Genomic DNA, 22435 nt, shown 5'->3' with positions numbered 1-22435 from the left:
CATTTCCATATTATCCTTTTAATGTCTGTGTGACCTGAAAGTATGTCCCCTTTTTCATTCCTAGCACTCACTGATAATATCTCAAGTAGATGACTTTTAAAGTTTGTTTAATATGCTGTTTTAAAGATGTGAGGTCTTCTTTCATTTATTCATTCATCCTTAATAAATGATTTGTTATACTTCCTGCTAGGGACCTGGGCCGAGTACTTTAATTATATTGATCTATGACTACTGTATGAATTTGCTAGGGCTGCCATGACAAAATGCCACAGACTGCATGGCTTAGATGATAGAAATGTATTTTCTGACAGTTTTGAAGGCTGGAAGTCCAAGATGAAGGTGTTGGCCGTTTTGGTTTCTTCTGAGGCCTCTCTCCTTGGCTTGCAGATGACCGTCTTCTGGTGTCCTCACATGGTGTTTCTTCTGTGTGTGTGCTTCCCTGGTGTTACTTTGTCCAAACTTCGTCTTCTTATGATAATGCCAGTCAGATTTACTTAGGCCCTACTCTAAAATGGAAAACAGCCTCATTTTACCTTAATCACCTCTTTAAAGGTCCAATCTCCAAATGTGGTCACATTCTGAAATATTGTAGGTTAAGAATTCAACATGTGAATTTTGGGGAGATACAATTTAGTCTGTCACCACTACATCTCACCCCCTTTTAGAACTTGTTGGTACTTCAAAACATTTAGATAAGGCATTAATCATCTTTGTTTTTGCACTTACGTATTTCTTCCAAAATTCTTGTTTAATATCAGTAATTTATACATTTAAGTGGAAAATTCCTTTTTAATGTTGGGAATTTACCAAACCTTGGGCTACTTTTGATATTGCTCTTCAAATGGTTAAACTGTGGCACATGGAAAATGGCAAAAATCCAAGTTTTCTCAACTGAGGCTTAACTAGTTTTTAAAAAACTTTTTATAATAAAATAATTATGATGGAATCAACTTACATGTTTGCTGTTCTAGGCATATTTAATTAGTTATAATCCTGTTGGTCTCTTTGAATTTGTAAGTATGCAATTATTTCTCATCAGATTTTCTTGAGTGACTGTGTTTCTTTCATAAGGAGGAGAATAATCTAATTCCTGTTGATCAACTGGGCCAGAAACTCTTGAAAAAGATAGGAATATCTTGGAACAAGAAGTACAGAAAACAGCATGGACCACTGCGGAAGGTAATACATGGCATCGTTTTGGGAAGTCCTAGTCCCAAGAAATTTCATTATGATCCCAACAACATGAATTCCTTTGCAGAAGGATATTTAAAATAGGTGAAAATAAAATCATCATATTTGTATAATGGCTAGAATCCCACTAAGTTACTTATTAAGTATTACTTACTGAATTATTTACCATAGAAACAAGAAGTAAGCAAAAATAGTGGGGAGTGACTCCTAAAAAATGTCAGAGTTCATACCCTAAAGCTTATCATTTTACTTAGAGAAATGTCTTCAGGTATTCACCCAGATTTCACTTGATTTTTTACATAAAATTCTAGTAAAGGAATTTGCCTTTTTGTCTGTGGTATCAAATTTATTGGCATAAACTTGTTCAAAATATCTCATTATCCTTTTAGTGTCTGTAGAACCTGAAGATATGTTCCATTTTCATTTCTGATATTAATAATTTTTATTTTCTCACCTTTTTTCATCAGTGTTGCTTGGTGGTTATCAAGTTTTTTTTTTGTTTTTTTTTTTTGTTTTTTTTTTTTGAGTTGAGGTCCACTTTGTTGCTCAGGCTGGAGTGCAGCAGCACGATCTCAGCTCACTGTAACCTCCACCTCCCAGGCTCCAGTGATTCTCCTGCCTCAGCCTCCTGAGTAGCTGGGACTACAGGCATGTGACACCACACCTAGCTAATTTTTGTAGAGACGGGGTTTTGCCATGTCACCCAGGCTGGTCTCAAACTCCTGGACTCAAGTGATCCGCCTGGCCATGAAGTTAATTTTTTCCTTTTCAAGAAACCAACTTTTGCCTCAGATATAATTTGATGCAATGCTATTGATTTTCTCTATTGATTTTCTATTTTCTATTTCATTGATATCTGTTCTTATTTTAAAGTATTTTCTTCTACTTCTTGGGACTTAATTTGATCATCTTTTTCTAGCTACTTGGGTTGGTAACTCAGTTTTTTTTTTTTAAACCTTCTAATACACACTTTTAAAGCTATAAATTTTCTTCCAAGCACTAGTTATATTCAACAAGTTATATTGTTGATTATAGTTATATTGTTGAATATAGTCAGACAGTTATATTCAACAAGCTTTCATTTTCATTCAGTTTGAAATATTTTCTAATTTCTCTTATTTTTTCTTTGGCTCTTGAGTTCTTTGGAGGTGTGTTGGTTAATTTCCAAATATTTAGGGGGTTTCTAGTTATCTTTTTGTTATGTCAGTAAATTGATTTCTAATTAATTTCATTGTACTTTGAGAACATATTCTATATGAGTTCAGCTCTTTTGAATTTCTTAGGACTTGTTTTACGGTTCAGAGTGTTGTCTGTCCTGCTCAATGTTCTTGTTCATTGAAGAAGTTGTTTTCTGCAGTTATTGGATGTAGCATTTCGCAAGTGACAACTAGATCAAATTGATTGTGTTCTTTGTTTCTTCTCTATTCTTATTATGTATTTTTTTGCCTTTTCTATTAATTACTGAGGAATTTTTAAATCTCCCAACTATAATTGTGGATTTGTCTCATTTTAAAAAAAAAAAGTTTTGACGGTTTTTGCTTCATATATCTTCTGGAAGCTTTATTATTACGTACATACACATTTAGGATTGTTATTGCCTCCTGGCGTGAAATGCTTGCCTTTTTTTGAGACAGAGTTTTGCTCTGTCACTCAGACTGAAGTGTAGGAGCACAGTCACAGTTCACTGCAGCCTTGACCTCCTGGGCCCACGTGATCCTCATAGCTCAACCTCTTGAGTAGTTGCAACCACAGGCACACCTGGCCACACTTGGCTATGTGTTCTTTTTTTTTTATTTTTCATTTTGTAGAGATGGTGTCTCCGTATGTTGCCCAGGCTGGTCTCGAACTTCTGGGCTCAAGAGATCCTCCCACCTTGGCCTCCCAAAGTGCTGGGATTACAGGCATGAGCCACCATGCCGGAAATGCTTGTCTTTATCTCTGCTAATATTCCTTGCCTTGAAATCCACCTTGTCTGGTGTTAATGTAGCCATATAAGCTTTCTTATACATGTTTGTCTCAGTATGAAGTTGGATCTTGTTTATTTTGGAAAATTATGGTTTTTAAGGAATTTGTTCATTTATCTGAGGTATCAAATTTGTTGGCATAAAGTTGTTTAAAATCTCACCATATTATCCGTTTAATGTCTGTAGAATATGAACTTATGTTTCCTTTTTCATTTCTGATATTGATAATTTGTCTTTCTTTAGCTTTCTTTTTCATTGCTGGGGTTTATCAAGTTTATTAAACTTTTCAAGAAAACAGCTTTGCAAGTGTTGATTTTCTCTGCTATTCTGTTTTCTGTCAGATGACAGAGAGTTTGACAGTCTCTTCCTTTTTATTAGAATGTTTAGTTATTTACATTAATATAATTGATATGGCTGGGTTTGAATCTCCCATCTTGCTATTTGTTTTCTATTTCTCTTCTATTCTTTGTTATTTTCTTCTTCCTTTCCTGCCTTCTTTTGGATTAATTAATAAATTTTTAGTGTCCCATTTTTAGCTCTTCTGTTGGCTTTTTAATCTATTTAATTTCATCTAGCGATTACACTATATATAAATTAACATGATAAATTACAAATTAATATTATACCACTTTATGTATACTGTAAGATGCTTACAATAGTATAATTTCATTTTTCTGTTCTTGCCTTCTTATATTTTACCATTACATATAATGTAAATTCCACTATACGTTACTACTTCTGCTTCAACACTTTAGTGACTTTTAAAGAAATTAAGGAAAGAATAGTGTTTTGTATTTATCTTTTCTGGAGTTTACTGCTCATTATTTATCCAGGTTTGCATTTAATATCGTTTCCCTTCAACATAGAGAGTTTCCTGTAGCATTTCTTGAAGTTCAGAATTACAAGTGAAAAATGCTTTCAGATTTTGTCTGAAAATATTTATTTTACCTCCATTTTTTAGTGATATTTTTGATAGATATAAAGATATAGAATTATAAGTTAATCATTTTTGTGTTTTTCTCAGTGTTTTAAAGAGGCCCATTGTGTTCTGGCTTCCAATATGTTGGATGAGAAGCCAACTGTCATTTTTTATTTCATTCTCTTGAATGTAATGTTTCTTTTTCTTGGTCTGCTTTTAAGATTTTCTTTTTATCTTTGGTTTTCAGCAGTTTGACAATAATGTATTTAGGTATTGTGTTCCTTGTGTTTATTTACATTCTATTGCTAAGTATTTTTAATAGCTGTGGTCCAAAGTCTTTTTTAAAATTTTGGAAAAATTTTGGCCATTATTTCTTCAATTTCTTTTTCTGTCTCGTCTCTCTTTCTTTTTCTGGGGGATTGGTTCTAGAACCCCCAGATGACACCCAAATCTGCAGATGCTCAAGTCTCTTTCATGAAATGGCATCGTATTTGCATATGGCCTCGTCACATCCTCCTCTATTCTTTAAACTATCACTAGATTGCATATAATACCTAACATAGGCTGGACGTGGTGGCTCACACCTGTAATCCCAGCAAAAGGGAGGTCTAGGCAAGAGGATTGCTTGAGCCTAGGAGTTTAAGACCAGTCCTGGCAACATAGCAAGACCCCATCTGTACAAAGAATTTAAAAATTAGCTGGATGCGGTGGTGTGCACATGTAGTCCCAGCTATTTGGGAAGCTGGGGTGAGGGGATTGCTTAAGCCCAAGAGTCTGAGCCTTCAGTGAGCTATGATCATGCACTGCACTGCAGACTGGGCAACAGGATGAGACCCTGTCTCCAAAAGAAAAAAAAGGAAACAAAAAAACCTAATACAATGTAAATGCTATGTAAATAGTGGTTGTACTGTATTTTTAAGTTTTTATTATTTTTCACTATTATACTGTTATTTATTTTAATGTTTTTGATTCATGGTTGGTTGAATCTGTGGATTTGGAAACTGCAGATACTGAGGACCAACTGTATATATTCGACCATATGATATTTCCTCTCAGGTCTTGGATGTTCTGGGGGCTTTTGTTTTGCTTCGTTTGAGACAGGGTCTCACTCTGTTGCCCAGGCTGAAGTGAAGTGGCACAATCTCAGCTTACTGCAATCTCTGCCTCCCAGGCTCAAGCAATCCTCCAGCCTCAGCCTCCTGAGTAGCTGAGATTACTGGCATGTTTCACCATACTCAGCTAATTTTTTGTATTTTTTTGTAAAGATGAGGGTTTTGCCATGTTGGCCAGACTGGTGTTTGTTCTTTAATTTTTTTCTTCTCCTACTTCAATTTGGACAATTTCCATTGATCTGTCCTCAGCTTTGCTAATTTTTTTCTTCCACTGAGCTACTCTTCTGTTAAGACCAACAAATAAGCTATACGTTTCAGATATTATACTTTTTAGTTGTAGTCTTTCCACTTAGTTCATATAAACAGCTATTATAATAGCTAGATTAATTCTGAATTTGATTCTGTTGACTCTTTTATTCTCTTTTGAATTGACCATTCCATCTCTTGATTATGAATAACATTGTCCTGTTTGTTTGCATGTCATATAATCTTTTCAATATAAATTTTTATACTTTGGGTTCCTTTCTCTACAGTTATTTTCCTTGTTTTACCTAGAGTTTATCATTTTTATTAGGAAGATTAGTCTAAGAAAATTTCTTTGTCATTACTGGGACTAGACTGCACTGATGTTTGAGGCTTAAAAGAGTTAATTCTCAACTATCAAACAAAGAAAAACTTGGCTATATAGAAAGTTCATTACTTAAAAACCCAAAGAACAAAAAAATGAAAAGAGAGTTCATTACTCAAAGCTTGCGAGTTGTTGATACTTTTTTGTACCTTAAACAAATTAGCTACAACGTTATTTTACCCTCTGTTCTCATACACAATGTTAACAATGTTGTCTTTGGGTTATGCCCTACACTCTTCTGTTTGTTGATAAAATTAATACTTTTGATTAGAGAGTTGACATTACCACAAATTACTTTCTTTCCAAGAGAAAAATTAGCAAATCACCTTTTCAGGGTGATTGATGAAGTACCCAAGTGTTAAATTTAACTCCCAAGTAATTTTCTATATAAAGTAAATTAGGCTGAGAGAAAAGAAAGAGACTCAAGGCCAGACAGAGGTTAAAGAGTGAGAGGATAAGGGCATAGGGGATGGGGAGGTAGAGATAGGCAATGGAGAAAGAGATTTTTTTCTTCTTAATCCTTTAGCAAGAACTTTGGGATTGTGACTTAACCCTTACTATGCTTTGATTTTCTGAGCTTGTCTGTCAGCTTTTAGAACAGACAACATTCACTTTAGTTTGGGTTAAAAGATAATTTAGGTTGATAATTACTACCTTACCCCAACAGAGTCTGTCTGGGTTTTCAAATTATATTTTATGGTGGTACACTATGTGATTGCCTTTGTCTTGTGCCTTGTTTAGATTGCTTTTAAATATTTCAGAAGTGTTTGTTCTACCTAATCTGTTCCAGTTAAATACTTTTTTAAACAGCACTAGTGAGGTGTAATTAAAATGCTTTTTAGATTGTGGCATAGCGACTTCCTCCCTGGATGTCACTATCAGACTATTTAACAGAGCACTGTGGTTTTATTAAATGTTTTATTATACCTAGATGGATTTTCCCCCATAGCTGGCCAGGTCAGAAATAAAGATGAAGTTAAATGATCTAATCACAGAAAGGAAGAAAACATTTTTTAATCACATCTAATTTTTGTTTGAATAATTAACTTAGCATTTTTTTTTGTTTCTGTGTAGTTCTTACGGCTCCATTCACAGATATTTCTACTCAGTTCAGATGAAAGTGCAGTTCGTCTCTTGAAGAATGGTTCTCTCCAGGCTGAGTCTGATTTCCAAAGGAATGACCAGCAAATTTTCAAGATGCTTCCTCCAGAATCCCCAGGTTTAAACAATAGCATCTCCTGTCCCCACTGGTTTGATATAAATGATTCTAAAGTCCAGCCAATCAGGGAAAAGGATATTGAACAGCAATTTCAGGGTAAAGAAAGTGCCTACATGTTGTTTTATCGGAAATCGCAGTTGCAGAGACCCCCTGAAGGTATGGAAAGAAAAATGTTCCTATTTGTTTCAGTTAATGGCTTTAGAAGATAAACATGGAATGCTGTTTGAGTTTTTATTCTTTTAAAAAAAGGTTTACTCTTGGAACATTTTTAAATATTTTAAAGCTAACAAGAACTATATTATGCCAAATGAAATCTAACAATTTGTCATTTTATAAAGATGATATACTTCTCTTTAATTTTCTACCCTGTAATAATGTAAGATCATCATTACATTTTCAAAATAGGATTTCCTTGGATAGCGTAAAACCTTCTTCTTGTGTTGGCAAACTTGAGTGCGATTGCCATGTGCTCAGACTTGGCTCTGTCATTCAGCCATATGTTGTTGCCTTTGAATTTTAAGTGGCCCTGGTCTTATTTTTATATCTTCTCCTTTATTTTCCTGTTCTTTTATATCTTCTCCTTTATTTTCTGCTTACTTATATCTTTTATTTCTATTATTTATCCTTTATTTATATCTTTTCATATCTTCTCCTTTATTTTCCTGTTTCTCAATAAGACTTTTTGTTTATTTATTCATTTACTTATTTTTAGAGATGCAGCTTCACTCTCTCGTCCAGGCTGGAGTGCAGTGGCATGATTGTTCAATCTAAAAGATAATTTAGGTTGATAATTACTACCTTAATTCCTGGGCTCAAGTGATTCTCTTCCCTTTGTAGCTAGGCCTACAAGTACATGCTGCCACACCTGGCTAATTTTTTCATTTTTTTTAGAGACAGGGTCTCGCTGTGTTGCCCAGGTTGGTCTTGAACTCCTGGCCTCAGATGATGCTCACACCTCAGCCTCCCAGAAGTCCTGGTGTCATCGGTAGGGTGTCATGACTGCAAGTTGTCCAGGTTCTTGGCATTTCGAACAAAGAATTAGACAAAACGCCCAGCAAAGCAAAGAATGAAGCAACAAAAGACCAAAAGCAGAGATGTATTGAAAACAAAAGTATACTCCACAGTGTGGGAGCAGCCTGAGCAGCAGCTCAAGGGCCCAGATACAGAATCTTCTCCGGTCCAAAGATCCCCTAAAAGTTTCCCATTGGCCACTTCATGCTCACATCATGTAAATAAATTGGTAGCCCACAATCAGTCTGATTGGTTGCAGAAAGCAGCCAACCAGAGGCTGAAGTTACAAAGGTCACGCTCATGTGCAAACATCTGATTGGTTGCAGAAAGCAACCAATCAGAGGCTAGGGTGAAGTTACAAAGTTATACTTCTGTGCAAACGAAGACATAGCCGGCAATCAGTCTGATTGGCTGTGGGCAACACCCATTCAGAGGCTGGAGTGAAGTTGCAAAGATGCAAACAAAGACCCTACCGGCAATCAGTCTGATTTGTTGCTCAGTCTTATTTGTTGCCGACAGCAACCATTCAGAGGCTGAAGTGGTTACAGAGTTGCACACGAAGACTCCACCCACAGTCTGATTTGTTGGGGTCAGCCAGTTTCCTATGTGTGGGCAGAAAAGGTCAAAGGAAGGAGCCTCTGGTCCTTCTGTTACTTAGGCATGGAAAGTTAGGGTGTTCCTTTCAATTTAGTTCTAGGAAGTCAGCGTGAAACAGCCTCAGATTCCCTGTCTCCAGACCCTATTCTCCTGCCTCACTGGGATTACAGGAATGAGGCCTAGTAAGATTTTTTGATCACTTCTCAAAGTCCGCTCAAAAGTTAAAAACTCTAATGAGAAAAGCTTTATAGATTGAGACATATCTATTCTTAGAGATGAGAATATTGTTCTTAGAGAATGAGAATAGCCATCATTTTTATAAAGAATAAGAATAAAGCAGTTACTAATTTGCATGTGAATCAAAGGAAATTAACTTTCCAGATCTAAAAAGTTACATAACTATGCTGTTAATGAAAAAGGCTTTGTATTTTTCTGGGAGGAAAAAAAGATATGGAAATGGTTCTGGTAAAAATATTGTGTATCAGAATTCACAGTTATAGAAATACGTATTATCAGAAAAAGAATATCTTCAAACGGAGTATTAGTCTTTTTCACAGAACTGAATTTTAGTGTGTACATAATTGGAATATATACTCAATGACAGTTTTCTTGTTAGCTTAGGAATTGAACAAAGATCCAACCAAAATCTAGATGTACTTTTTTGGGAATGAAGGGATAGAATTCATAAAATGATTCTAAAATTCACCTGGAGAAATAAAGTAATAACTGAAGGAGAGATGACTGAGGGAGAATTTACTGTATCAGCAAAAACATTTATAAAGTTATAGTAATGAAGACAGTGTAGTGCTAATGCAAAAAGGTAGACAGATCATTGAAAAAGAGCAGTAAACCCAGGAGTTGATCTAAGCATATTTGCATTTTAATCCATGGTAAGGTAGCTCTTCAGATATTTTGGGGAAGGAAGGGAGTGAATTACTAAATAAATACAACTGGGAAGTTGGTTATTTGCTAGGGAAATAACTAAGCCATTTTTTTTGGTTATACAAATCACTTAAATGAAATTATAGTTCCTTCAATATTTATGTAAAAAAGGAATCGTAAAATGTGTAAAATATAAATATTTGATCTTAAGGTAAAGAAAACCTTTCTGAGCATAAAAGCAAAGAAAGAAACTAGGGAAAAGTGATATAACCCTTAAAACAGAATTAGAAGGCAAATGACAAGCTAATGGAAAACAGTAAAATATATGACAAATTAATTTCCCCTATCTGTAGAGTGTGCTTACCTATATTTCATTGTGCTCAGTAGTAAATTGGGGAAATGATATAAATAAGCAATTTACAAAAGAAAGATTCCTGTGTTTCAAAAAATTTTCAATTTAACCAGTAATCAAAAAAAAGAAGAAGAAGAATGGCAATGAGATGAACATTAGTGAGATGCCCCACCAAGTCAGATGCTATTTCCTTGACTCTTGGGTCCCAACAGTTGACATTTCCTCCAGAGCTGGGAGATACGGAATATGATCAGTTTGAGTATGTGTATTTAAAAGCCTTGAAACTGTCATACCCTTTAAACCAGTAATTCTACTTTCACAAGTTTGTCTTGAAGTAATCAGAGCTGTATATGAATGTTGATGCTCAAAGATGTTTATTGTTCCTACTATTTTAAAATAGTGATTAATTGGAAATCACCTTAATGTCTAACAGAAAAAGATTGGTTAGGTTAATTATGCTCCTTATAGAATGGACTACTATGCAATCATTTATTTAAGACTTTGGAAAATACAGTGTATGAAATGAAAACAGATTTGTTGAATGTGATCCCAGTTTTTAAAATTGTGTGTGTTTGTGTGTGTGCCTGTGTGTGTGTGCCTGTGTGTGTGTGTGTGTGTGTGTGTGTGTCTTGGGAGTGAAATTATGAGCAGTATCTATTTCTTTTACACTTAAAAAAATTCCAGAGGCCGGGCGCGGTGGCTCACGCTTGTAATCCCAGCACTTTGGGAGGCCAAGGCGGGCGGATCACGAGGTCAGGAGATTGAGACAACGGTGAAACCCCATCTCTACTAAAAAAAAAAAAAAAAAAAAAAAAAATACAAAAAATTAGCCGGGCGTGGTGGCGGGTGCCTGTAGTCCCAGCTACTCGGCGAGGCTGAGGCAGGAGAATGGCGTGAACCCGGGAGGCGGAGCTTGCAGTGAGCCGAGATCGCGCCACTGCACTCCAGCCTGGGTGACAGAGCAAGACTCCGTCTCATAAAAAAAAAAAAAAAAAAAAAAAAAATTCCAGAATTTTTACAGTAGTCATTTATTGTATTTGTAATCAAGATGAAAATCTGAGGCCAGCCGTGGTGGCTCATGTCTTTAATCTCAGCACTTTGGGAAGCTGAGACGGGCAGATCACTTGAGGCCAGGAGTTCAAAACCAGCCTGGGCAACATGGCGAAACCCTGTCTCTGCTAAAAATACAAAAATTAGCCAGGTGTGGTGGTACAGCCTATAATCCCAGCTACTCAGAGGCTGAGGCATGAGAATTGCTTGAACCTGAGAGGCAGAGTGAGCTGAGATTGCGCCACTGCACCCCAGCCTGGGCGACAAAGTGAGACTCCGTGTCAAAAAAAAAAAAGAAAAAGGAAAAAAAAAGATGAAAATCTGGGTGTTCTTTTTAAAAAGTATACTTAAAAGAGTTGAAAAAATGGAATTCTTCTAGCTTGTCTTAAAGAACTATTTACTTTTCATTTGTTCTAACTTTTTCATTTTTCAGGTGAGAAAACTGAGATCCTGAAAAAATTCATATTCACACAGCTAATTAGTAGCAGCTTTCCTAGCTCCCAGGACAGCCCTTTCTAGTCTTCATGCTACCTCTTCCAGCAACCAGATTTCATTTAGCCAACACAAGTTAATGAAAAATTTTGTTCACAGCTCGAGCTAATCCAAGATATGGGGTTCCATGTCATTTACTGAATGAAATGGATGCAGCTAACATTGAACTGCAAACCAAAAGGTAATTTTAAATTGCTTTTAGAGTTAGACTAGTATTCCGGGGAATAAAGATCTAATTTAGGCCTTAAGCATTTAATAATGAAAATTTAAAAAAAAAAATAGTCAACTTGTTGATGCAAGTGTGTTTGGCTGCTGAATTTTTATAGTGAGGGTAACTTTAACTCTGAAATTATCCCTTATGTGTGAGAGCGAATTAAAGGGTGACATATAAAACAGCCATTGCTAAGTAGGGATCGAAGCCTAAGAAGAGTAGAGAAATCAGTGAGCACATAGTTGGGCTAAATGAATTGTATCCTGGCCTGGCCAGATTATTTCCTTGGGTCCAAAGAGAGCCTGCCATGAAAATCACCCCTCATAGGTAAGTAGTTGTAGTGAACTGGCATGTAATGAGAGAGGATCAGAGGTGGGCAGATTTTCAAAAGGAGGGAAATATGGATGCTATAACCTGTTGAATGCAATGCTGATCTTGGGGGAAAGCCTATAATGGATTCTTACTTAAAGAGTTGGTTTGTGAGAACTTTATGATCTCAGCATTCTCTTTTGGGGCCTCACTTTTGACTCTGAACTGCTTCTTTATTTGTGCTCTGTTAGGGTCAATAGGGTATTGGGTTAGGAAAATGGATGTTCCCGTGATCTCCTTGTGGACCCAAATGCCTGATTATATGAGAGGGTGTATTTGACATTTTTATCACTGGCTTGGAGCTGGGGGAAAAAAGTACAGTGAATGACACAAGAGCAAAGAAACAACAAAAACCAAGATACCAAAAAGATTAACACTTAACAGAGTGAAATATCCTAAGTCTAAAAAATAACCTGCATAAGTGGTCTGGACTAGCAGTTGTTATTTTAAAAAAATAAAAATAAATAAATAAAAGGCAGAGCCTGAGGGGTTGTCGTCAGCCTGCACTAAGGTCTTTCATGTGGTTGTGCTCTCTGACCATGTTCACTGAAGTGTCCTGAAGTACGTGAGTTGTGTGATAAGCCTCGTTCCAGCTCCACGTTGGTCAGACCCTACCTGTGTTTCGCGCTGACTTCGAGTCAGCCGAGTGGATTCAGAGAAGAGCAGCCAACACCAGGCTGCTGCCAAGGACTTTTAGCCTGGATAACGTGGTCTTGGGAGGTTCATGCTACTGGCTTCAAATATTTCATGGGGCCAGTTGCAGTGGTTCACACCTGTAATCCCAGCACTTTAGGAGGCTGAGGCAAGTGGATCACCTGAGATCAGGAGTTCAAGACCAGCCTGGTCAACATGGTGAAACCCCATCTCTACCAAAAATACAAAAATTAGCCAGGCATGGTGGTACACACATGTAATCCCAGCTACTCAGGAGGCTGAGGCAGGAGAATCGCTTGAACCTAGGAGGTGGAGGTTGTAGTGAGCCAAGATTGCAGCACTGCACTCCAGCCTCAGCGACAGAGTGAGACTCTGTCTCAAAAAAAAAAAAAAAATTCATGGGAGAATGTGCAAAATCTAGTGGAAATAAGGATGATAGATGACATAGAAGTGAATCTGCTATTTAACACAATGATGTAAGCAGATCTCTAGCATTTTGTTCATAACTATAATATAATCTCAGAATTAGAAGATTTCAAGTGTCAGCCTTTGTTCAGAGAAATGGAGTTAACATTGCAGCCTACGTTAAAACAGTTTTCTCTTGGAATTCATGGTGACAGAATGAATTTTTGCTATTGACTGAAAAACTAAAGTGACTAATTGTGGCACATAGAAGAAAAATTGTTACTTAGGTGGGATAGAGAACTTAATTGTATTGTAAGCCAGATATCTTTGGTTTGAGGTAAAACAGTGTCTGTTATAAAAACACGGTATTTATGTATTTTTGTGCCTCTTTAAAGGGCAGAATGTGATTCTGCAAACAATACTTTTGAATTGCATCTTCACCTGGGCCCTCAGTATCATTTCTTCAATGGGGCTCTGCACCCAGTAGTCTCTCAAACAGAAAGCGTGTGGGATTTGACCTTTGATAAAAGAAAAACTTTAGGAGATCTCCGGCAGTCAATATTTCAGGTAATACAGCCTTACTTCCTCTTAATTTAGACATCAAGGACCATCTCCAGCTAGACTCTCCATTTCATTCTGTTTAGGGTACAACTTTATTTTTCAAAGCTGCTTAGGAAGATCTGACATCTGCCACTTCGTAGAGGGATGACCCAAATATTCTCTCCTAAGTCTTTTAGAGAGGCTTTTCTCCACAGCTCCTACCAGCAACTTTTCAGGTGGACAATCAGGCCTGGTACATTTTATTTGAGGGGAAGAAAGAGTATAAAGTTGTCTCTTTTAAATAAATGAAAGCAAATTGCCTTTCAAAGAGAGTGAAAAGATAAAGATGAGCATGTTGTGTAAAACTGAGAACTACTGAACAAATAAAAGCAACTAACTTTATACCCGGTAGTATAGAACAGTATTTATTAATAATATTCTTAAGTGAAGGAAAGTATCTACTAGTCTAAAGTAAAAACAGTGCTGTAGTCTCCAAGTCATTTTTCCAGGTATGTTTTAATAATGATAGCAACAGCAGTGTTCTTTATTTTACTTACACTGCTTTCATGTAAATCATGTGATTCGGTTCTTTAATCTCATGAAGACGCATTAGCCCCATTTTGAAGATGAGGCAGTGTCTTGCCTGTGGTCCTAAATCTAGTTGATGGAGCTGGGACTCTGTCCCTGGTCTCCCTACTCTTCATCTAGGGTTTTTTCCTCCTAATCACCCTCCTGCTCCACACTACCTTCTGATCAAGGAAAAGGGAGACAGAAAGTGTTAGCTTTTTGTGTTTTTTCCCAGAAATTAGTTAAATGAATTTTCTGAAAAATCCTATTACCAAAACTATTAGCTTTCTTTCAATTTTCTTCTGCTAAGAAAAGCAAAGCAGTTTCCCTTTTAACCTTAGTTAATTTGAAGTTACTTAAATACTAGATCAGTGTTAGGATTTCTAAAGTTGTCTAGTATTTCTGAACTTTTTCATTAGAAATTTATTTCTGAGCCAGTTCTGGCACTGTTGATACAGGCGGATGTGGGAATCTAAACCTAGTCTAGGGGGATATTTTAAATGGAAAGGATCTATTCACTTTGTAAGTGTGAGGTACACTCCAGTCTGTGTTTTTTGGTGTTTTAAGTGTATATGCCTACTAACTATTCTCTTAGAAGGAAGCCACTGACAAGAGGCTAGGAAACTTAATTCACAGCAAACTAATCACTTGTAAATAAGAAATTTCTTTTTAAGAAAATACCTTATGGTATTGTAGAGAATGACTAGATAGGAATGACTTTTATGGTGATATTATTTTGGTGACCTTGCCACAGTGCTCAGACTCTCAGATCTATAAACTTAAAGAACAAAGCCGTGGTAATCTATTAAGTAAACTGGTAATGCACCTTTATAAATTTGCAATGCGAGACATTCCTTTCAAGCAACTAGGAGATGGGTGTGTGCTAGAGTCAGGGCTGCATTTCCCTCAACATTGCTGATTCCACAAATTAGTCTTGCTCTTTTGAGTAAAAATTCCTAGGCTGACCTGCTCATCAACTTGCTTTCTGAGAAAAGTGCTCTTCATATATGTTAAGCAGAATTGTTTAGATGGTTGTTGTGCCATTTGTGCAGGCCAGAATTCTTCACTCAGGAATGGAGGAGATTAGCCGTCTTTGGCTTTGACTAAAAATTTAACAAGTGATGCCTTCTTTTCAAGTTTTTGGTGTTGGGTGGGGGTGAGAGTATTCATTTGCTTGCTCTCTGTGTCATCTTCATATGTGAGTTGGCACAGTAACCTGGAAAGGTGATAACATATATGTCACTTTTCAACATTCTCTTTTCCTTCATTAATATTCTTCAGCTGTTAGAATTTTGGGAAGGAGACATGGTTCTTAGTGTTGCAAAGCTTGTACCAGCAGGACTTCACGTATACCAGACACTTGGCGGTAAGATAAATATGAAAACATAGCAGCTCACTCTATATATCTACATTTTTGTCCGGCTCACCTGTGATTTTCTACTCTTTGTCAGTCCTTCCCCACCTACTACTTTCTTAACTAAGTAGATTATCTTCACACTGTAAGTTTTCCAAAAGAAATAAAATATCCAAGTTTTAATGTATCTAGTTTATATAATGTGTGAAATTCTTCTAACATGGAAACATTTTATTTTTTCTGAAATTAAGGCTACCTCTACTAAAAATTTCTTGAAAAGCTTTAGAATTTTTTATATTGATACATATTGTTGAGCAACATGGTTTCAAACCATCTGAATCATATTTATATGACTTGATTTTCTGCCCAACTCTCAGCTTCAGATTTTGTAGTAAAACAAGAAATACTTTGAGAGTTTGAAAGCATTTACTTCCTTTAAATAGCAGCAAAACAATGAGAATTAACAGTAGCGGCAGTAACATCTAATTTGGCCCAAAATCTGTAATAGGTGTTTTATGTTAATTATCTCACTTGATTTTCATAAAATTCTTTTATCCTCATTTCATAAATGAGAAAACTGAAGCTGAGAGACTTGAAGCACACAAAGACATACAGCTTGTGTTGTGGACATATTGGTGGAGTTGGGACCATTCCATGCTTAAGCCTAACTCCTGTTTCCAATGTCATGTGCCTCAAGTACACTTGACCTTTGGATTATCTCTCTTGTCCTGCCACCATGCTCACAAAGCTTTTGTAACGTTTTAAAGAAAAATTAAAAAATGAAATAATGTCAATAGAATAAAAATAATTACTACTTTTTAAATTTTCCTTAGTGAAAATACTTTTTCAAACAAATATTTGTCTTAGCTCTTCCTTTAGCTCAGTCGTTTCTGATGGTCATGATGAATGGTCTCACTGGTGATCTCTTTCTAGGGGATGAACTGACACTGTGTGAAACTGAAATTGCTGATGGGGAAGACATCTTTGTGTGGAATGGGGTGGAGGTAAAAAAAATTACTGAAGAAATATTTGTGATAATTTTGAATGTTTTAAAAGTCGTTGTAATGGCCGGGCATGATGGCTCATGCCTGTAATCTCAGCACTTTGGGAGGGCGAGGCAGGCAGATCACCTGAAGTCAGGAATTCAAGACCAGCCTGGCCAACATGGTGAAACCCCATCTCTACTAAAAATACAAAAATTAGCTGGGCATGGTAGCATATGCCTGTAGTCCCAGTGACTTGGGAGGCTGAGGCAGGCGAATCGCTTGAACCCGGAAAGTGGAGGTTGCAGTGAGCTGAGATTATACCACTGCACTCCAGCCTTGGCAACAGGGCAAGACTCCATCTCAAAAAAAAAGTCATTGTAATGAAATTTTATTCAGCCTATGTGAGGGCAATTAGATATTAGAAAACTACTGAAATGCTTGATAAATGTTAGGGACAATCAGTGTCAGTTGTACGTCAAGGAGACATTTCTTGAGCGCCTCCATTATACCAAGTTGTGCGTCAGATGCTAGGTCAAAGGCCAGTCAGTTGATCTGTGTCCTTTTAGGCCCTTGTCGTGTGAAGAACTGCACCATACGTGCTGGAGTAGGTGTCTGTGCATAGTGCCTGTGGAAATTTAGAAGAGTGAGGATCTATACTGAGTTGGGGAGTGGGGATGGTTTGGATGTAGAGAGTGAATTTTCTATCTCTAGAAGATGGCCAGGAGCACTTCAGCCACTCTGTGAACTGACCTTGGCCAATCTGGCTTCATCACCACCCATGATAACTCATAAATCTCTATCTCCAGTCTATCATAGATTTCTCCTAAAAAATAAAAAGATAAGAAAGTTTCAGAAGAAAAATCTAAGTTGTTCCTCTGATGCTTAACAGACATTTGTGAAAATTTTATTTTACTTGGAAAAAATGGAGGTTGTTCTCTAAGAGTAATTAATCTTTTACCATGTTATGTTGACAGTGTTGGCAAATATCAGCTGTACTAATGGTTGTCTTGGTATGATTGCAGGTTGGTGGAGTCCACATTCAAACTGGTATTGACTGCGAACCTCTGCTTTTAAATGTTCTTCATCTAGACACAAGCAATGAAGGAGAAAAGTGTTGTCAGGTGATAGAATCTCCACATGTCTTTCCAGCTAATGCAGAAGTGGGCACTGTCCTCACAGCCTTAGCAATCCCAGCAGGTGTCATCTTCATCAACAGTGCTGGATGTCCAGGTGGGGAGGATTGGGCGGCCATCCCCAAGGAAGACATGAGGAAGACGTTCAGGGAGCAAGGGCTCAGAAATGGAAGCTCAATTTTAATTCAGGATTCTCATGATGATAACAGGTAACTCACTAACAAGAGAAAAAAGATTTCTAAAAGTCATTTTAATTACAGTACCACCCAGCAGAACTCTAAAGCTTTATTTTAGTGACAAGAATTGAATGTTTCTTTATTTCTAGACATTATGTTCTAAATATTGTATACAGGAATGTTTTAGGTTATGTAACTTACAGAAAAAAATGATGTTTTATAAAGGGACTTTTTGGTAAATGTGGTGAGAAAATAATATAAGTATCCCTGATTTTCTAGACTATGTAGAGTATCAATTAGTTGGCTATAATGCAAAAGTTATCAAGTGAATTCTGATTAGCTATAGTGAATTCTAAAAGTTATCAAGTGAATTCTGATCAGTTATAAAACCGAAGGAAATTCTCGCAGAGAAAACTGAAAATTTTCCTGAAGAAGGTATTAACATTATGGCTAAATTGTTTCTGGATATTTTGTTTCAGGAGACCCATAAGACAACTCATTGTTTCCTTATAATCCCTTCTGTGACTCTTGAGAACCCAGTTGCCCAAATAGAGCAGTTACCTGGCAAATTACCCCCACGAATCCTGTGGTCACATTTAAAACTGCATCTCTCTTTTTGTCATCTATGTCTGTGATAGTACATTGCTGTAGTCAATGTGTCATACACTGTAACTGCAATATTTCCATATATTGAAGACTTCAAGCTCCCTGTTTTCTCAGTGCTACAAATTTACTTAGATTGCAGGACATCTGTATCATTATTTATAGTGGCTTTGATGCAGAGAAGCAGAGCACTTGTGGACCGTTTATTTCGTAGTACACTTAACCACTATTACTCTTTTGGACAGGGGTTTTCCAGACATTCCCTACCTTGTTTATAAGAACTGTATTTCCTTTATAAAAGGCAGTATGCATTTATTGGGACTGGGGAATACAAAAGTGAAGACAGAAGGGACCCAAAACAGTATCCGTCTTCTCAGCATGCAGTGTTAATCACTGTTAGCATTTGGGTGCCTTTCTTTTTAAACCTAATAATGATTATTTCGTAGATAAGTAGTTGTATCCTGCTTTCCATCGCCCCTGCCCAACCTTGAGATTTGTGGACTCTTTATAAACTGCCTTGGATGCTACATAGTAATCTAGGTGACATTATAGTTTGCCTAACTGTGCTCCTAGATAAGTCAGTAGGATGTAGTGGGACCTTGGGCAAGGTATTTCGTCTTTCTCTGCTCAGTCTTCTCGTCTGTAAAATGGGGATAATAACTAGTGCAACTTCATAGAGTTGAGAGGATTGAAAGAGTTAAGTGCTTACAAAGTACACACAGTAAGTGCTAAATGTTTTAGTTAATATATTATGGTCATTGTCATGATTATCATACAGTTTTTCACTATTTTAAGGTAGTCTTCATGGAGCATCTTGTGCTTCAAACTTTGTTTTATTTGGGATTGCTAGCTTAAGGTAGGAGCTCAGAATGGAATAACTGCAATAAAGAGTAGAATTATGTTTCAGAGCTCTGATGTACATTCCCAAAGAGGACTTCGGCAAGCCCATTAGTGCTTCTGTGTGAATTAGAAAGAAGGCACCTCTTCAGGACCCTTTATTACTATCTGTGGGAAAATGTTAGAACAAGATACTCTACTGCTGGCTGCTATTATAAAACAAAACTCTATTTAAAAACGCAGTATACAATATATATGCCATGTGTGACACTCCTTAGATGTGGCCCCTTTGTGCAGTGTCAGTCTACAGACTGCACATGGCTGCCCTGTTGTTAAATGAAATCTAGATCCAGTGGAGTAGGCTTCTGGCATAGGTGCTCTTTTAAAGCTCCCCTAGTGATTTGCAGGGTGCAGGCAGAAGCCAGCAACTGATTGTTTACTTACAGAAGTTCTCTGTGAAAAATGTGGCAACAAATTATGTGGGTAAATCAAAGAATATTTGGAGTCATGAATATAGACTCTATAGACTACTGCCTAACATTACCCTGCAAAGGTAGCCCACTTATCATAGAGACGACTCAGTAGAACTTGGTCACCTCTAATTAGTCACATTAAGTGACACATGCAGAGTTTTGGAAGTGATGCCTAAGGAAAGGTATTAATTTCTGATCTTTTCTTTTTACCTACAGCGTGTTGACCAAGGAAGAGAAATGGGTCACTAGTATGAATGAGATTGACTGGCTCCATGTTAAAAATTTATGCCAGCTAGAATCTGAAGAGAAGCAAGTTAAAATATCAGCAACTGTTAACACAGTGAGTAGAATATAATTAAAGGTTGGCTGATAGATTTTCAGTTAACAGAATTTTATTTAGAAAACAATACCTTAATCTTTCAGAACAGTTGTCTCAATAGACTTCAGATCTTAGGAAGTCAGCTTTTTATTTAACATTTGATTATTGCTTGTTTACCTGTGTTAGCCCTTAGCATATTTCAAGAAAATACATGCCTTTTAAAATTTCCTCCAAAGCCTAGAATTAGAATGTGGGAGTTACTTATTTAGTTAGTTCATGGAATTCTCTGGCTCCCACAAAATGAAATTCTCTGGCTTCCTTGAAAATGCTATTTTCAAGAGTCTTTTCTGTATTTTTTTTAAACCAAGTGTACATATGTTTTGGTTTTGTGTTGTGGGCTTCTGTTTTCTAAATTTATCTTAAATTGTTTTACATTATACTCTGTTTTTCTGTAAAGCCAGGTGTTCTTAAAAGGAACTCTTTCAGTTTTCCATTTGAAGACTAGTTTCCTTAAACATCATCTCAGGAAATACCTTTTTATATTTATGTAGTCTCAATTCATTATGGGTTTTTTTTCTATAACAAGTTGAAACTTACTAGAATGTTGTTTTCTTTTATATAAATATTATAATTTCTTAAAGTGTGTTAGTATTTACACTGTATGATGAATACACTAAAGTTCAGAAGATCTTGTACCTTGACCCTAAGTGAGAGACTTTGGTGAAGTCCTTTATGACTCACTCTGTTTCTTCTTTTCACAGTGTGGGATACTGTGGGAGGATAGATTGTCTGACATCGGTTTTATTCCTAAATTTCCAAGATTTTGTATCCTAGAGGAAATTAGGTTAAACTGAAAGAGGGAAAGAATCTAAAATAAAGTCATTTAAACAGAAATTTTAAATAGTGCACTCGGGCTGATAGTATACATTTTTATTTATGCTTACTGGCCCCACATTCATTATTCCTGACATAGAGAAATGTGATTGCCTGCAGTTTATTTTGTTTGCTTTCATGAGAAAAGTTAGTGGTTTGTCAGCTTATTGCCTTTCAGCTAGTTTCTTTAGTTTCTGTAGTTTTCTACAGTGTCTTTAGTTTTCTATGGGTGTCCTTTCTGTTCCAATTAACATCAATTTGGTAAAAACTTAACTATGAAGATCTAAGTTTTTGCTTTTGATCTTATAAAAGAATATCAGGGATGGAAAAATTTCCAGTGGGCAAAAACTACTAAATGTCAGGTAATTAATATCTCAAATAATTTGTTTATGCACACAGTGACAATCCTCATTTTCATCTCCTCCCATTTTTTACAACTTAGTCATTATTTTATTTCTCTGTTTTAGATGGTGTTTGATATTCGAATTAAAGCCATAAAGGAATTAAAATTAATGAAGGAACTAGGTAATCATTTACATTTGCTTTTTGGTTCTTAGTTTAGCTCAATTTTGGTCTTGAATTGAAGAAAATATAGGAGAATACAAAAAACAATTTAGGGAAAACTCAGATACCTACCACCCAAAATGGACAAATATTAACATTTTGTCATATGTTTGTTTTTGTTTGAAACATTATAGATGAAGTTAAAGTCCCCTGTGTTCTCCTCCTCAGACGTATTCTTTCCTTCCCTAGATACAATGAGTATATCTGATGTGGATGTGTATCTAGTCCATGTATTCATGTTGAACTATACTGAATGTACATTCTGCAAACTCACTATTCACTTACCATTAGGCTTTCTGTGACAGCCTTATTAAGATATAATCTACATACCATAAAATTCACTCAGTTTAAGTGTATAATTCAGTAATCATCAGTAAATGTGTAGAGTTCTATAACCATCACCACAATCCAGTTTTAGAATACTTCCATTACTCCAAAAAGATCAGTGTACCCATTTGTATTCCAAGCCCCTGGCAACCACTAATTTGCTTTCTGTCTCTATAGAGTTTATTTTCTTAATATTTAATATAATTGGAATCATAAAACATATAGTCTTTTGTGTCTGGCTTCTTTCACATAGCATATCATTTTTGAGGTTCATCCATGATTTAGCATGTATCAATAGCTTGTTCCTTTGTATTGCTGACTAGTCTAGTATTCCGTTATATGGATAGTATCACATTTTGTTTATCCTGGACAAACATGAATTGATGGACATTTGGATTGTTTCTACTTTTGTGCTTTTATGAATAATGCCACTATGAACTTTTACACATAAGTCTTGGTGAGGAGATATGTTTTCATTTCTCTTGGGTACATGTACTGGATTGGAATTGCTGGGTCATATGCAAATTTATGTTTAACTTTATAAGAAACTGCCGTACTATTTTCCAAAGTGACTGAACCATTTATATTCCCACTAGCAGTGTGTCAGGGTTGCAGTTTCTACATGTC

The 22435-nt window shown here is 36.3% G+C and overlaps 1 protein-coding gene across 6 annotated transcripts in view; it reads left to right on the top strand.

Moving 5' to 3' along the window:
• Positions 1 to 22435, top strand: part of USP40 (ubiquitin specific peptidase 40) — a 91840-nt gene that overhangs the window by 24699 nt on the left and 44706 nt on the right. For 4 of the 6 annotated variants that reach the window (XM_055291016.2, XM_055291015.2, XM_055291018.2 and 1 more), the window contains exons 10-18: positions 1072 to 1179; positions 6889 to 7189; positions 11517 to 11598; positions 13452 to 13623; positions 15445 to 15529; positions 16451 to 16521; positions 17526 to 17845; positions 19942 to 20065; positions 21385 to 21442. In XM_055291016.2, coding sequence (XP_055146991.1) covers positions 1072 to 1179; positions 6889 to 7189; positions 11517 to 11598; positions 13452 to 13623; positions 15445 to 15529; positions 16451 to 16521; positions 17526 to 17845; positions 19942 to 20065; positions 21385 to 21442 — 1321 coding nt within the window. The remainder of the gene's footprint in view (positions 1 to 1071; positions 1180 to 6888; positions 7190 to 11516; positions 11599 to 13451; positions 13624 to 15444; positions 15530 to 16450; positions 16522 to 17525; positions 17846 to 19941; positions 20066 to 21384; positions 21443 to 22435) is intronic. The other 2 variants (XM_055291017.1, XM_055291019.2) reach the window with 2 other exon arrangements.

Source organism: Symphalangus syndactylus, chromosome 8, assembly GCF_028878055.3.
Source record: "Symphalangus syndactylus isolate Jambi chromosome 8, NHGRI_mSymSyn1-v2.1_pri, whole genome shotgun sequence".
NCBI lineage: Eukaryota > Metazoa > Chordata > Mammalia > Primates > Hylobatidae > Symphalangus > Symphalangus syndactylus.
Note: the sequence above shows the minus strand (reverse complement) of the source record. Positions and strands in the feature narration are given on the sequence as shown.